The sequence below is a fragment of the Petaurus breviceps genome, unplaced genomic scaffold, assembly GCF_028583685.1.
Source record: "Petaurus breviceps papuanus isolate PSGF00001 unplaced genomic scaffold, PetGlider_PUasm1.0 91041, whole genome shotgun sequence".
NCBI lineage: Eukaryota > Metazoa > Chordata > Mammalia > Diprotodontia > Petauridae > Petaurus > Petaurus breviceps.
The window spans coordinates 26,753,931-26,771,097 of NW_027187400.1; the positions used below are offsets into that span (position 1 = coordinate 26,753,931).

Consider the following 17,167-nt stretch of genomic DNA (forward strand, 5'->3'; position numbering starts at 1 on the left):
GGAAGGAAGGAAAGAAGGAAGGAAGGAAAGAAGGAAGGAAGGAAGGAAGGAAGGAAGGAAGGAAGGAAGGAAGGAAGGAAGGAAGGAAGGAAGGAAGGAAGGAAGGAAGGGAGGGAGGGAGGGAGGGAGGGAGGGAGGGAGGGAGGAAGGGAGGAAGGAAAGAAAGCAAGGGGATCTATTTTTCTTCCAACCCCACTCAATCCAATCTTTTATACAAACATGGCAGAACCCACAGTGATTCTGGTAAAAGAACTGGAAACAGTGGTCAGAGAGGAAAAGGGAAAGGAGAAACTGATTTAGTGGTATCTCTCCTAGAAAGACTGTATGGTGTAATAGTAATAATAGCTACTGTTTATATAGTGCTTTAAGGTACACAAAGCACTTTATGTATGTTATTTCATTTTCTGTAGTAGATAAAGTGCTCTATTTGGAGTCATGAAGGACTTGGGTTCAGATAGTGCTGCTGATGCTTGCTGTAAACTGTTTAGGTGGGTTAGTTCCGTGAGCTCTAGGCAGCCTGAAATTGGCCTAAATAAAACAAGTTTCCATTTTAAGATTTTTCATGAATATGAAGGGGGATGGAATGGGGCACCACCTACCTTTTTACTCTGGTAGTAATCACACAACAGAGAATAGGGGAGGGTGCAGAGGGTAGAAAATAATATCCCATATGTTATGCATAGTGATAAAACCACATAGATATTCCTGGAGAGTGTGGCAAGACCTGTCCCCAATCCAAAGGCAAGATAGGCAATGAAATACAGCGTGCGAATGCTGAAGTATTCTTCTAGCTTTTCTAGCATTGCTACAAAACAGAGAAAGATAGTGAGCCACCACAGAGATCACAAAACATTCCATGAGCCCGACTCCCACTCACCTTTCCTAGACTATTTCATATCATTACCTTTCACTTTAACTCTATCAGTCAAACTAGCCTGCCGCTTATTCCTGGTACATGACGTCTCAAAGGTGGTCTCCCTTGCCTGGAACATAGTCCCTTCTCATTTCTGCCTCTTGTCAATGCCTCGCTTCCTACAAAGCATATCTTGGCTAATACTTCCTACACTAGGCTTTTAATCCCTGACACTTCCCCTTGAAATGACCTTGTATATTACATATTTGTAAATTCCCCTCCCTGTAGTAGAATGTAAGATCCTTGAGGGCAGGAAAAGTTGAAGTGGTTTATTTTTTTCCTTTGTCTCCCCAGCACCTGACATAAAGCCCGGACCATACATAGTAAATAGTTCTTAATAAATGCTGGTTAGATTGAATTAAATTGAAAGCATTAAATGGTCTACTTTATCCAGCGAGGTAGCAGTTTTTTTTTTTTTAAAGCTTACTCCAAATAAGAGTCGGCCACCACAGCCCCATTTCCTATTGAAACCTCAAATGCTGGAGATTTTTGTGCTGGGAGTCACAGAAAGAAACAAGCTGAGACCGAGGGTGGCTTTCCCTTGTGTTGGTAGTGCAGAAATGTCAGCCCTGAGTGGCTCAATGTCCTTTGGGTTAATGTGTTAAAAGCACCATTTATATCTTCACTGTAAACTTTGCCACTGCCTTCCAGGGGTTCTGTGCCTTCTCCTCCATTTGTAAAAATGAGGGTAACCTGTCCAATGCAGGGAGTAATGGGGTCACCAATTTTATAATGTGGGAACATCTTGTATACCCTTATCATCAACTTTGAGTTCATTTTTCATTCTTGTCTTGATGAGAATCCTCACCAGCAAATTTGCATGCAGGATGCAAACATTAACTTTGATAACATTTTTTTAAAATTAGATTTTATTTTATTAGTGTTTTTTTTCCTTTTTGGAGGACATTTGGGGTTAAGTAACTTGCCCAAGGTCACGCGGCTAGTTTTTTTGTGTTAAGTGTCTGGGGCCGAATCCAAACTCTGGTCCTCCTGACTCTGGGGCCGGCACTCTCCTCACTGCACCACCTAGCCACCCCTATTAGTTTAAAAAAAAAAAAAATATATATATATATATATATATATATTTGTTAATTTTCTCCACCTACAAAGAAACTTTGGAGAAAACTTCCACCTCCATCTACTATACAATGGGTGTTTGATTGTGTTACCTAGCAGGGAAATTTTCAGAAGAAGCTATGTTTTCTCCAAAAGGTCTAGAACATTTAATAAAAGGCACAAGTAAGACCTACTGTTAAAGTGCCCAACTAAATGTTATACAAAATTTCAAAGATGTCTAGAGCCTTGACTTTTTGTAGGCAGCTAGGTGGGGTAGTATGTGGAGCACCAGTTCTGGAGGGAGAAAGACCTGAATTCAAATCTACCCCCAGACACCTCCTAGCTGTGTGACCTTGGGCAAGTCATTTAACCTGCCTGACTCACTGGTAAAGAAGGGATAACAAAAGTACCTAATCCTCAAGGCTGTGAGGATCAAATGAGATGATATTTGTAAAGCACTTTACAAACCTTAAAATCCTAAATAAATGTTAGTTATCATTATTACTTCCTTCTGAGCATATAACTATCTATTTACTTATCAACCTATCTCTTGATATCCTTATTTTGCCTGTGTTTGGAATATCAAGCCTTTCAGAATACAATTCTAAGCCTTGTTTCTAGACTGATCGCTTGTCCTCCAACATGGCATTCCAATCAAACTGACCTCCTTGCTGTTTTCTACATCCTTCAATAGACTTTCCATCTCCCACCTCCTTGCTTTTGCACAGGCTGGCTCCCATAGCTGGAACACTCTCCCTCCTCAGTTCCACCTCTTGTGACTCACTAACTCCTGTCCAGGCTCAAGGTAAAAGCAGCCTCCCCTATCCCCACCCCACCAAATCACTTTTGCATATTTGTATGTTGACTTATCTACGTCTGTGTTTGCCCCCTGAGATCAGGGTCTGCTTTCCTTTATCTTGGGTCTGACCCATAGCAGGCAACAACAACCATTGGTTGGTCATGTGGTTGGACTGAATACCTGAATAAAACGCCGCGCTGAATGCATAAATGCACATCCCCCAGCATCCCATGGTGACACCAGCATTATATTTCTGATAGTCTTCTGAAGTGTGAGGGGCTTTGGGGTTCCCTTGGAAAACCACCTCACCCATGAAGTCCGTGTAGAAAAGTAGCATACCCTCAAATGAGAGCCATCCTACGGGAAAAGAAGTAGAAAAGGCTGCTAATAAAGAAACCCTACTCTCTCTCCTATACATAGGTAGCATAGTGGATAAAGTGCTGTGCCTGGAATCAGGAAGACTAACTTCAAATCTGGCTTCAGACACTTACTAGTTGTGTGACCTTGGGCAAGTCACTTAACCTCTTTGCCTCAGTTTCCTCATCTGTAAAATGGGAATAATAAAAGTGCCTGCCTCCAAGATTGTTGTGAGGATCAAATGAGATATTTGCAGAGTGCTTAGCACAATGTCTGGGCATAGTAGGTCCTTCCCCACAACCTCACACAGAGAAGGGCTTCTATGTCCATCTGTGTATCACTCATTATATAGTACTGTTATTATAGAGTCATTATATAGTCCTTACTCCCTCTCAATCTAATACCTTCATTTTTGAACATACAAATGCTGAAAGTCCAAGAGGATCAGTGCAGGAAGTAGTAATATTTATCCAAAGGAAAAGAAAGGGGGGAGGGAGAAACTATGTCTCAAGTACTTAAAAAGCTGTCCTATAGAACAGGGATTCAGCAAATGTGTAATCCCTGCAAGTGAGATATTATGAGAATGTTTGTATTTCCTTTTATTCAGTTTAATTATGACATTCCTCCTAGAACCTTCGGCTAACTGAACCCCGTCTCCTCTTAATATTAATCTCACCTAGCTAAAATTCTGACTCATAGAATGATAATATTAAAGGAAGACTTTTTGACGCTCCTGAGGTAAGAAGCCAAAAGGGAGTCTGAGCTTCCCAAAGTGACTTATGTAACTATTTGTGGAAGGATTCTCCTGCCTTTGATTATCTTTGTGACATGTCAATCTTTTCCTCTTTGAACTCTCTAAATGTAGGTAGTTGAATCTGTAACCTAATTTAGTTTACCTATATAGAGGCTCTTTCATCAGGTCCTTTTCCTTAGAAGATGGACGAGATTATGATTCTTTTTAACTAAATCTGTTTGACTTTATGGTCTAAGAAGATGTATTCAATTGCTACATATCAAAAATCATCTCTCCCTCTGATGTAACTTTTTTTCTATAAAAAGCCTTGTTAGAATCCTAATCGTGATTCAGAGTTATTTTTCTACCCCCCAAGCCTGTGTTTAAGCATATAAACCTGGGTTTTTACTGGTCTAATTTTTGCATTGTCAATTTATCTGGCAACAGTAATCTACCACACGAACTTGAAGGGAGATATTTTTTTTCCTATAACAAAATATACATATACATACAAACATATATATATATATACATATTTGTTCAGCTATTTATTTATGTACATGTTTTTTGCTTATATATTTGCCCGAACTGGGGATGTTTAGGCTGGAGAAAACATGTCCCCCCACTGGACAAATGAGCATAGACTCAGCACTGAAGGTTCATCAGGTTACTTTACACATGGGGAAACTGAGACTCAGAAAGGTCATGTTGATTTGCCCAAGGGAGGGGGGACATGATAGCTGTCTTTAAGCACATGAAGAGCAGTTAAGTGAGATATTTGTTTTTTGTTCGTTTTTGCTTTTTTGAGGGGGGGAAGGTAGGGCAATTGTGGTTAAGTGACTTGCCCTGCGTCACCTAGCCGTCCCCATTTTTTTGTTTTTTTGTTGTTTTTGCTTTTGATAATATTTGTAAAAAGTACTTAAATACAGTATCTGACACATAGTAGGCTCTACAGAAATGCTTATTCCCTTCCTTTCCCAGTCCAGTGGAAGGTCATTCTGCTTGGCCACAGAGGAAATAGGGGGTAGGCACAACAATGAGCAAATGATGCAAAGAGGTTGTCATGGCTTGGGTGAAAGGACTTTGGATGTCCCTTCCAATTCTAAGATTCTGGGATTCTTTAAAAATTTCAAATGCCAGGCAACTGACACTGCCTCAGAGGACAGAGAACCAGTATTGGACTTAGGAAGACCTGAGTTCAGATCCAGCCTCAGACATTTACTAGCTGTGTGACCCTGGGCAAGTCACTTCACCTTTGCCTGCCTCAGTTTCCTCAACTGTAAAAAAATGGGATGAAAGCTCCCACCTCATGAAGTTTCTGTGAGGACCAAATTAGACATGCAAAACCCTTTTCAATCCTTAAAGGGCTATATAAATGCTAGGTACTATTAAGTGACTCATCTAAGGTTATAAAGGTGGGAAGCGTCTGAGGGGTGATTAGACCTGTTGGTATTTAGCTGGTTATTTTAATCTGCAAGAGGCCAAAACATCCATCTGTGTAATTTTTTATCTTGAATGTCTCAGCTTGTCATGTCACATGCTAAAGTTGTAGCTCCCTTGTCCATCTATAATTGTTTAATATTGTTTTGGCCCAAAGCAAAAGTGAAAAATAAACAATTTATCATTGACTCTTACATGTTCTACTACTCCCTTTAGCAACCAATACCTCCCACTTAGGGACTTAGAAGGGGCAAGGGAACCTGGACATGGAGCTGTATTGGTTTCATACTCACTGTCCTCTTAATTTTTCCAAAAAGCAAACTAATAATAATAATAATAGCATTTATATAAGTATTTAAGGTTTACAAAGTGCTTTCAGTGTATTCCTTATTACATATATAATTTTTCACAACAAGACTGAGAGGTAGGTACTATTATTATTATTCTCGTTTTATATATGAGGAAACTAAGGCAAGCAAAAGTTAAGTGACTTCTCCAGGATCACACAGCTAGTTAGTGACTGAGGCAAGATTGGAATCCAGGTCTTCCTGACCCCAAGAGTCCAGTATTCTATCCGCACTATGCCAACCAACTTCCTAAAACAGATTAAAGGGGACCTTCTGAAGACAGTGCCTTAAGAATTCAAAGCAGAGGACTTGGATTCAAATCCCAACTCTGCCATTTGCTACCTGTGAGCCTCTGAGCAAGTCAGAGGTCTCACCTCCCTCATCTGTCCAACTGAGATTGGGCCAGACAACCTCTGAAATTCTTCCAGCTCAAAATGAACCCATGACTCCTGAAGTCATTTCCAGATCCAAATCCCATGAATTCCAAAGAGTAATTTTAATGGTAGGACTTTGCATGGGAGAGCCACATTGAACATCATTTCTGTTGTTAGGACTTCCCCTTTCTTCCTCAGCCATGATGTGGCTAGCACTTACCCAGGAAGTGGTTGATACAGAGATTTCTAAGAGCTTTCGGCATATGGCAGATGGTGGAACAGAGCCGCCTCATGGAAAGCGTCTGCTCTGAGACCTCCCCAGAACCATTCAGCTCGCTCTCATATTTAACACCATTGAGTAAAATATTAGCAACCTGTAAAGGAGGATAAAAGCACAAAAATCAAGCTTGCAGCAAGACTGTCCATCATCACATTCGAAGTAAATCTGGAGGAGACAGAGGCCGAGGCTAGAATGAGAAGACTGGGCAGAATGTCCAGGGTCCTTGCTCCCGGGAGGAGCTCTAAGCTGCAGGAAGACAAAAGCAGGGTTGCAGGAGCACCCGGTTACCCAAGGAGGAGTGGACCAGCCCTAGTCAGAAGGGGAGCAGGTCACAGCTTCCATGCCATGTGTGTGGGAGGGATCCAGGACACTCTACCAGGGAGGAACGTGCAGCCTCGAGGTCACACATGGCCTTCTAGGTCCTCAGGTATGGCCTTTTGACTGAGTCTAAGTTTTACAGAACAAATCTTTTTATTAAGGGGATCTGTGCTGTGAGGTTTGGATTCAGTCAAAGGGCCACCCTTGAGGACCTAAAGGGCCACGAGTGACCTCAAGGTGAGGCTGCAGGTTCCCTCCCACCCCTAATCCTATGAACTCACTGCTCACAGTTGCAGAGCTTTGGAGCTAAAAGGGACTGACAATGAGAAAATGGGGGCTAAGTGATAGCTTAAAGCACCCTATAGCTTCCAGTCTCTTTCTAGTTGGAAGAGTACAGACAGGATGGAAGGATTTAGAGTAGGAAGGGACCCCAGTGTCCAGCTACTACAACCCCATCATTTTGCAGATGAGGAAACAGAGAGAAATATTCAAAGTCACACAACTTGTAAATAGGAAAGTCAGAATTTGAACCCAGGTCCTCAGGTTAAGTGACCTTAAACATTCCAGAGAATCAAAGGGGGAGAGATATTTTAAGTCATCATCATAGTGAAGAGACTGGAATCTATGCCATATAAGGATCAGTTGAAGGACCTGGGGATGTTAAGCCTTGAGGGGAGTGGTGGGGAGAACCGCCATGCTGTTGTTATCATTTAGTTGTTTCTGTCTTGTCTGACTCTTTGTGACCTTGTATGGGATTATCTTGGTAAATACATTGGAGTGGTCTGCCATTTCTTTCTCCAGCTCATTTTTCAGATGAGGAAACTGAGGTAAACAGGGGGAAGTGACTTGCCCAGGGTCTTCCAGACTCCAAGCCTGACACACTATCCATTGTGCCACCTAGCTGTCTTTAAAAACTTTGAATGTTGTCACTGGAAAAAGGGATGAGGCTCATTCTGTTTAGACTCTGAAAATAGAATTAGGTGCCCTAATTTGGTGGGTGGGTGGGGAATTGCAGAGAACAATTTAGGCTTTTGATATAAGGAAAGAACTGTTTACTAACTGGAGCTACTTAAAAGTAGAATCAGGGGTGGCTAGGTGGTACAGTGAATAGAGCACTGGCCCTGGAGTCAGGAGGACCTGGGTTCGGATCTGGCCTCAGACACTTAACACAAAAATTAGCTGTGTGACCTTGGGCAAGTCACTTAACACCAATTGCCCTCCAAAAAAAAAAGTGGAATCAGCTGCCTTGAGAGGCGATGAGACCCCTCATTGCAGGGCTCCAAGCAGAGACTAGATGGCCTCTTGTTGGGTGCATGGCAGAGGGACTCCTTTTACAGGGAAGGCTGTCTATTGAAGTCCCTTCCGAGTCTGAAGTTTTGTGACTGTGAGATGATGATGATAATGATAATAATTCTTGTTGTTGTTTATAGCTAACATTAATATAGCACTTAATAAGCACCAGGCACATCACTAATCACTTTGCAAATATTATTTCATTTGATCTTCAAAATAACCCTGAGAGATATATGCTTACTTTTTAATCCCCATTTTAATGATGAGGAAATTGAAGTAAATAGGTCAAGTGACTTGCCCCGGGTCACATAGCTACTATGAATCTGAGGCCAAATTTGAATTCAGGTCTTAAATTAAGATCATAGTCACACTACTTAAGAGTCAACAGATGGGGGGGGGCGGGAATAGGGGCAACTATTAATTTAGAGGTGTAAGAGAATTTAGAGATCAGTTAATCCAGCCCCTTTATTTTATGAATAAGGAAACTGGGACCCAGAGAGATGAAGTGCTGTCCAGGGTTGTATTTGTACTTAGGGGCAGAGATGATTTGCAAACCTAGGTCCTCCCCCATAAAGATCATGCTTTTATCCACCTTGGGACATGTAGTGTTTACATTTCAAATTGGCATCCAGATACAAATTTTTTGTACATCTAAAGATCTCCTTTTGAGCCTGTGCTAGCTTGTTGAAGGTCACAATTCATATGGAAACCACTGTTTCACACGATCCCTCCCCCCCCTTCCCAATGGGCCTCCGGGCTATTCCCAAAACTCATCATTCCATCCTTTACTCTGGACCTTGGCTTAGGACGTCTCCTGTGCCTGGAATACTCTCCTTCCTCTCGGAACCTCTATCTTTATTCAAGACTCCCCTCAAGCCCTACCTCCTGAGGGGAAGCTTCCTTGATTGCACAAATTACTGGTGCTTCCTCCTTCAACCCCACTTTCCCTAAAATTACTTTGTATTTACTTATCCCTGCAAGTCCCCTGGTAGGGTGTTAGCTCCTTGAGGGTGGAGACTTGTGGGCCATGAAGTGTAGTAGACAAAGCTCCTACCCCAGTAGACTGGGAGGTAGAGGACCTGGTTCAGATTCTGACTCAGCCACCTCCAGACAAATGTTAAGCCTGTGTAACCCTTTATAGGAGTTTAGGATTTTCCCATTTACAAGGCTTTCTGCTTTTTTACTTGTACTTACATAATACCTACTTATAATAAGGCAGCTGCCACACGTCCCAGACTCAAATAGGATCTCAGAAGGAGAACCTAAAGGTCATCCTGTCTGACCCTTATGAACAAAAATTCCCTCTCCCAGAGCCATCACTAGCCTTTCTGGTGTCCAGGACAAGCAGAGGGAAATTGACCAACTTTGAGATCAGCCTTTTGACATGACATGAACATGACATGACATGAAGATAGTAAGACAAATTCAGTTGAGCCGTGATTGGGAATTAGTGACTCTGGTTTCCTATTTTAACTAATTATCTTGGCTAACAAGGAGCTATGACAATTAAGCGTGCTACTATCCCCTCCCAACAGATAGGTGATGGCCTCAAAGCCCAAACTGAGATCTATACAAGACTCTTGGGACATGGTCAATGCAAAGATTCGTTTTTTGCTTGACTATGCATATTTATCATAAAGGTTTTGTTTTTTTCCCCCCCAATGGGAGAGGATGGGAAGAAGAGAAAATTTATTTTTAATTGAAAAAATTTTAATTTAAAAAAAGTAACCAGGTGCTTTAAACTCCATTCCTTTTAGCTGCTGAAAGGAGGGCATTGACTTTCACATGCCACAAATTTAACTGAGTTTTGGTTCTGGCCTCTCCAATATATGCAACAAATAGTTAATGGGTCAAACTTCCTTCACTCAAGGACTGGCAGGGAGGAAGAGCCTTGCTAGCCTCTTGTAGCAGCCCACGGGACTTTCACAACCTCATAGACTTGTAGACAAGAACTCAGCTGCTCTCTGGTCCCACCCAACCCTGAAAAATGAATTCCCACTATACCATGTCTGATAAATGAGCCTGTAGCGTCTGCTTGAGGTCTCTTTGAGGGGAACCCACTACTTCTTAAGGCAGCCCCTTCACTTTTGGACAGCTCAAATGAGTCGTTTTCCCCAGTATCAAAACTCAGTTTTTCTCTTTTCAAGTTCCACTCAATTATAATACGTGATTCCTAAATAATAGCTCTAAGTGTATCACCTTCACTAACAACTGCTGTCAGATCTTCCTCTCCCCCTCCCTTTCTTTGCCCTTACCTGTTGACTGAAAGTCACATTCCTCCTCCTGCTACTTTCTGGACAACTTCCTATGACAGCATCTGGGAGGGCCAATGTCTGAGGCCTTTTCAGAATCCCAGATGATCGAGGCTTTGGCGCATCCAAAGAGCCCACCCTTAACGTGTCTCCTTCTGGCCCATGATTCACTGACACTGCCCCTCTTTCCAGAATTCCATTTTCTTGACAGTAGAAGCCATCAGGAGCCCTTGGGAAGCTGACACTGATGGTCTGCCTGGGTAAGCTAGCGGGGAGGGCTAGGTAGTTATCGTGCCCCGCAGTGAAGCAGTCTATGAGTACGCTGTCAATATTGGAAGTTCCAAAGGAGGATGCAAACTCATTAATCCCAGTCAGAGAATTGTCCCGGCTGATGAAGCTGCCGTACTTGGGTGTGAGGGGGCTGAGAGGAGAAACGGGGCTGGTAAAACTGGCATATAAATGGGTTGCATTCTGAGAACCAAGACTGTCAGCGGTGCCTTCCTCAAACAAGACGGGGGGAGAAGGAGGAAGAGGAAGGCTTGGGCTCTTCATCACAGTCTTCTTCTTGCTAAAGGGCTGCAGGGGCCGCTCCGGAATGCTGATGAGCGTCAGCACGGTGGTGACACTCAAGGTGACCGAAGTAAAGACGTAAATAACTCGCAGCTGCCCGCCCAGGGCTCTGCCAAAACTGGTCTTGTCCCAGTTTATTCCTCCAACAACATATCCAAAGCCTCCTCCAAGACCTGATGAGAAAAATAGGATTGAAATCCCTTTCCTGGCAAGGAAATGAGAGGAGAAGTGGAGAGGAGATAAGGGGAGGGGAGGAGAGGAAAAGAGAGGAGAGAAAAGAGAAAGAAACTACCAGAAGACTTTTGTGACTAGATTACCGTCAGACACCCAATAGCCATTGGAAGCTAAGATCTTCCATATTGAATTTAAAATACATTTTGTATGACTTCCCATGTATAAGGAGTATTGTATTTCTTGCCTCCTCAGTGGGTGGGGAAGGTGGTAGAGGGAGGGAGAGAATTTGGAACTGAAAATTTTAAATGAAATTAAATAAATAAAATTAAATAAAAAATTTTAAAATACTGATTTTATGTATTCCTCTGTAAATGAAATTTTGCTCCCATGGAGTTTGAGGGGGATTGTTACTCCAGAGGAGAGAGGCTGGGTCTTGAGGTAGAATGTCTGCCATCTCCAGGACTAAAGATGCTATGTTAATTTCTGGAAGAAACAATCAAAGATTTAACTGAGAACATGAGATATAGTGTATGGAACAACCAGATACACTTACTACCATGTACCTATATCTGCTCCTCCCTACCTCAATGGCCATAAATGTATTCTTTAGGAAGGTATTTTTTAAGAGCACACAATAAGGGGTGGCCAGGTAGCACAGCCAGTAAGAGCACCGGCCCCAGAGTCGGGAAACCTGGGTGCGAATCTGGGTTCAGACACTTAGCACCCACCCAGAAATAACTGGCTGTGTAACCTTGAGCAAGTTACTTAACCCCAATTGCTTAAAAAAAAAGAGTGCACAATGATGTACAAAATGATCAACATATAAATTGTTTCCAATGACATTTATACCATTTTGTTATCATAGCACAAAGTTCCTGATGCTGGTGATGTGTGTGAGAAGATTATTCTCTGTTATCTTATTACAGAATCTAAAATTGGGAGAGAGATAGACAGTTGTCATTGTTCTGCTAGAGATTGTAAAGGTGACCCTTTCTTTAACAAGCTATTGCTTTCCAATACTCTTGCTCTAACTACAGCTTTCTAATGGACACAACTTGACTAGCTCCTGAGAGCCTTTATTGAGTAGGAGGCAATAAGCGATATTTAATTGGGATAAAGTCAACACTTCAGTTTCAGTCTGGAATTCACATGAAGACCTAGAGACCACTAGTTGATGCAATTAGAAAAACTACTGTCCTTATGACAGGAGCCTAACTGAATAAGCTCCAAGTAGGTTTGGGAAGACTCCAAATCATATCTGCCTAGGCAAATACATAATAATTCCCCTCTTTTCACTAAAAATATCACTTAACATGATGAGACATTTTAATTAGAGTAATGCTCTGAGGTCCAGAATTTCTTGAATGACTAGCTGAGGGCCATACATGGTGACCTGATTAGTCGATATTGGTTGGACAGTTCAAAGAATCAAGAATCCTTTCTAATCTATGGCCATAAAATTTTTGCTTGGACATTCTCAGGTTGGCAACATAAGTACTCACAATGCACTTTCCATGTCTATGATTCCAGGAAAGGAGCCTGGGGCTTGATTCAGGAATCCTGGGGAGGATGTATGTGGGACTGAGTAGCCCCTCATGATATGTGTCTGATAGGCTCTCCAAAGGAGCCTAACTAATTTATAGTAAGCACTCTTGGAATAACATCGGTATAAAGAACTGGTGAACTTTCTAACCTTTACATCCATCCAGGTTAGAGGGGGCACAAAATTGGAGATGAAGACACAGTTGTAGTTCTTGATAAGCTTTGTGAGACTGAACAAATAATAGTCAGGACACTCTCCAGGTGAGAGGTACAATTATATTAAAAGAATCAGTGTAGAGATTTGTAATATTTACTCTGTAACGACTATTGCTAAGGAAATCAGACTCTCCACTGGCCGGTTGATCAGCAGGATAAATTCCAGCTTCAGACTGAACCACTTCAATGTTAGAAAGCTTTGTTAAGCTGTATAGTTACAGTCTATCGATTGGCCTGGAGACTCGAGTATGTTTGAACAGTAGGACTTGTCTCCACACATACTTTCTGGGCCCCAATTCAGGGCAATACCCCAATCTTATTATGTCACTTGATAAACAGCTATTGCGTCCAGAACAGTTCTTGTCATTCATTGCTTTGTTTCATTTAATGTACTAAAGCAAACCAGAGAGAGCTCCATATTTTGAACCAAATAAAGTAATATAGCTTTCTATGGGTTAGCAGGTACATAATTGAGGATGAATCTAGATTTTTGCTTCAAATAATTGTGCTGAAGAGCACAAAAGGGAGGAGATTATATTAAGAAATCACATTTTCTCTAGTCTAAAACCCATTGCAGACTGTTCTCTTTAGGAAAATGGGAAAAAAAAGTCAAGGCCTTGGTGATTCAGTGGAAAAAGCACTGAACAGAGTCAGGAAGACCTGAGTTCTAATCTGGCCTCAGACACTTAACACTTACTAGCTGTGTGACCTTGGATAAGTCATTTAACCCTAAATGACCTGCCTTCCCTCCTCTAAAAAGACCAAAAAAAACCCCTAACTAGTTGTGTGACCCTGGAAAGTCACCTAACCTTAGTTTGCCTCAGTTTCCTCAACTGTAAAAGGGGGATAATAAACATCATCTACCTTTCTGGGTTGTTGAGAGGATCAAATGAGAAAATATTTCCTACAGCATCTGTCACCTAGTAGGTACTAAATAAATCCTTATTCCCTTCCCATCACCCACTTTGAAGTGGAGTGGGGACAATAACCAAATCTGTCTTGTCTTGCTTAGATTTTTGCCTTCCCCATTCCCAGAAGCTCCTCTGGGGAAGGGCCTTCCTCTGTTATTCAGAAGTTATTGTGACACTGATCACAGGAAGGCAGACTTTCCTTTCAGTTCTTGATTGTAGCAGTGGTCCAGAAGGAATTGAGCAGTGACTATTATTCTGGGACGTTAGCTACGAAATTGCATTGTAATACATTATGATATTTTTTTTCCTGTGAAGGAATCTTATAAAATTTACCTCAAATAATCCTGGGGTAGACACACATTGGAAGACAATGAGGAGATGGGGGGGGGCAGTCTGGACATTTTTCTCTTTAAGTTAGCAATTTTGCTATCTTTTCCCTGCCCCTGCTCTCCTATATGGGATGCCCCATATGGTCCAGAGACCATGCCTCTTTTCCCTGGGTGAGCTAATCTGTGCAGCTCAGACCTCCACTCAGGCAATGATTGATTGGTTACTGAGGGAATGCAAAATCACCCAAAACACTATAAATAGCTTGCCCCAGACCATGCTTCATAACCATCCATCCAGGACATCTTGGGACCTGTCACAATCCATCCTGCCAGGGGAGTACACCTTCTTGCCCTACACATACCCTCTTTTCATGTCTTGCTCTGAAAACAATCCTTCAAATCAGTACTACTTTTTCTTCTAGAAAGGACAAGAAAATTGATTGCCCTATCACCTGTGACAACCGCAGTCCACCCCCACCCCAATCAAACTTCCCTTCCCAGGTCACTACTCTTGCTGTATGTCTCTGGATATCCTGAATTTCCTTCAAAGCTTGGCTCAAGCACCACTTTCCTGCCCCACTCATTGACTAGGGCCTTCCTCTTCCCCAAATTACCTTGTATTAATTTTGTACATGCTCCTTTTTTGTTTGCTTTATTTCTAATACTCTTCACTTTAAAAATATTTTTTGTTTGGTCCAGATTTCATCAGTATCAGGAACTAGCAATGTTGAAACTCCCTCTGATGCTGCATGTATCAGAGGCAGATCTTAAACCCAGATTCTCCTGAATGCAAAGTGACCCTGCTAAGCACCAACTGCCTCTTGTTAGAATCTTGTTTTGGTCCAGTCCTTTTATTTCATTGGCGTTTCCTCCCTGTGAGGAAACTCCCTCCTCCAAAGCTGATTAGTGTCTGCTTTGTGACTTACAGACTGAGAGAGCTGTCTGGAGATACTGAGTCAGGCCGAGGGACTTCCCCAGGGTCATCCAGGCAGTTTGTCAGAGTTGGGTCTTCCTAACTTTGAGGCTTTACCCACTGTGTTGTACTGTCCCTCCTGCTCCATTAGAGCTCTATAGGTGTTAAAATAAGCCATGTAGCTAATTCTTTCCCCTGACCAGAAGAAACAGCACTAGATTTGGAGTCAGAGTGTTGACCTTGGGCAAGTCACCTAACTACTTTGGGCCTCAGTTTCCCCTTCCGTAAGACAAGAGGGTTGGACTTGATATTTTTTTAGACATCTTCCACCTTTAAGTTTATGATCCTATGACCTATGATTGTGTAAATGGTCTCACTCCTATGGGCATTCAGTGGAACTCAATCGCTACAAGAACTTTGTTTTCCCACTTTTATTAACCTCTTTTTTCATTTGGAGGGCAGCTCCTTTCATTCCATCCCTCTCCACCAGACTACAAAGAATTATAACTGAGGCACATTCATAGAATATCAGAGGGCAGGTAGTCCAATAGGCAGCCCAAACAGACCGTTCTCTACAATGCCTCAAATAAATGATCATCCAGCCTTTGCTTGAAGACCCTCCCCCTTCCCCTACAGTGAAGAGGGAACTCACTACCTTCTACCCTCATTCAAGTTTGAGATGGTTTTAATGGTTAGGAAGCTTTTGTTAGCAAGAAGTTAATTCAATTAAATTCAACAACCAGCTCCTTCGGTATGTAAGGGCCATGGTGCTGGGTTGAGCAAGGCCATGATTGGCCTTTTGAAAGCTGCATGGTACCTGCTAGGAGGGCATGGATGTTCAGTCCTCTGTCCTGATCCACAGGACTGCATACGTCCATCATGTAGGCGTGGCTCGGGTTGTCTGCTGAGTCAGCACTGAAATCCATGAGGACCACTCCACATACGGTGAGAATGATGCCCCATTTATGATTACTGACAGTGTCTGCCAGAGCTAAGCCAATGTCTCTCCCATTCAGCAAAAGTGAAAGCCCCAGGAGAGCACCTAGGACACAAGAGGGGAAAAAAGATCCTAGTGAATCAACCAGGAGAAGACATCAACCAGCTGCTTTGAACTAAAACCTAAGCCCCAGGTTGCTGTCGGCTCGGCAACATACCCTTGGGGAGTGCCAGGCCCAGCCGTTTGGAATTGTGTTGTGACTTAGCACAATCCTCCATGTAACAAATAGGCTTGCCGTCTATGGTGAGAGACTTAGTCCTCCAGAGCAGGCTTCTTAAATTGTGGGTAACGACCCCACGTGGGTCGCTGAAGGGATTGTGGGTGAAAAAAGTTTAGGAAGCCCTGCTCTAGAGGGCCAAGTCATGGAAAATCCTTCCCTGTCCTGCAGTCAAGCAGGTGGTCCGATATAAGCTGTATTCACGGGGTAAGGATGAGCCTTTCTGCATGATTTACATCTCAGTTCAGGAAAGTGTCTGAAGGTGAAAACACAAAACTCAAACCAGCTGCTCCCTGGGCAAGGTAGGTGGGAATTCTCTGCACAGCTGCCTTGTCATCTGGGCAGTCTGTTCTGAAATCAAGAGGCTGATCCTTGGGGGCCGGGGGTTTAAGATAGCAAAAGCACACACCTATAGCCAGCACCAGGATGAAAGGCCGCCTCCTTCCAAACTTTGAAGCACACCTGTCGCTCCAAGCACCCAGCAAAGGCTGCAGTAGGAAGCCTGCAACAGAAAGATGGCCATGGCTGTCATTTGTGTTCACATCTGGCAGGGGGAAGAGCTGGGGAGAAGGAGAGGTAGACAGAGACAGGGAGACAGAGACAGAGAGAGGGACAGAGACACACAGAGAGAGAAACACATGCACAGAGAGATAGAAAGATAGAGACACAGAAAGACAGAGAGGGACAGAGACAGGGAGACAGAGAGAAAGAGAGGGACAGAAACACACACACACAGAAACACACGCACAGAGAGACAGAGATAGAAAGATAGAGACACAGAAAGACAGAGAGGGACAGAGACAGAGACAGGGAGACAGAGAGAAAGAGAGGGACAGAGACAGAGAGACAGACAGACAGAAAGGGATGGAGACAGATGGGGGGAAGAGACAGAGAGAAAGACAGAGAGGGACAGAGACAGACAGACAGACAGAAAGGGATGGAGACAGGGGGGGGAAGAGACAGAGAGAAAGACAGAGACAGAGACAGGGAGACAGAGAGAAAGAGAGGGACAGAGACAGAGAGACAGACAGACAGAAAGGGATGGAGACAGAGGGGGGGGAAGAGACAGAGAGAAAGACAGAGAGGGACAGAGACAGAGACACCAAGAGAGACAAACAGAAAGGGATGGGGGGGGG

General features: G+C 42.9%; 1 protein-coding gene across 1 annotated transcript in view; it reads right to left on the reverse strand.

The window, feature by feature from the left end:
- The window catches only part of SLC45A1 (solute carrier family 45 member 1), a 40,340-nt gene that overhangs the window by 4,617 nt on the left and 18,556 nt on the right, over positions 1 to 17,167 (reverse strand). The window contains exons 3-8 of the mRNA XM_069078349.1: positions 16,441 to 16,533; positions 15,635 to 15,859; positions 10,166 to 10,905; positions 6,240 to 6,393; positions 2,949 to 3,125; positions 600 to 805 (exon numbers count right to left, since the gene is read on the reverse strand). Coding sequence (XP_068934450.1) covers positions 600 to 805; positions 2,949 to 3,125; positions 6,240 to 6,393; positions 10,166 to 10,905; positions 15,635 to 15,859; positions 16,441 to 16,533 — 1,595 coding nt within the window. The remainder of the gene's footprint in view (positions 1 to 599; positions 806 to 2,948; positions 3,126 to 6,239; positions 6,394 to 10,165; positions 10,906 to 15,634; positions 15,860 to 16,440; positions 16,534 to 17,167) is intronic.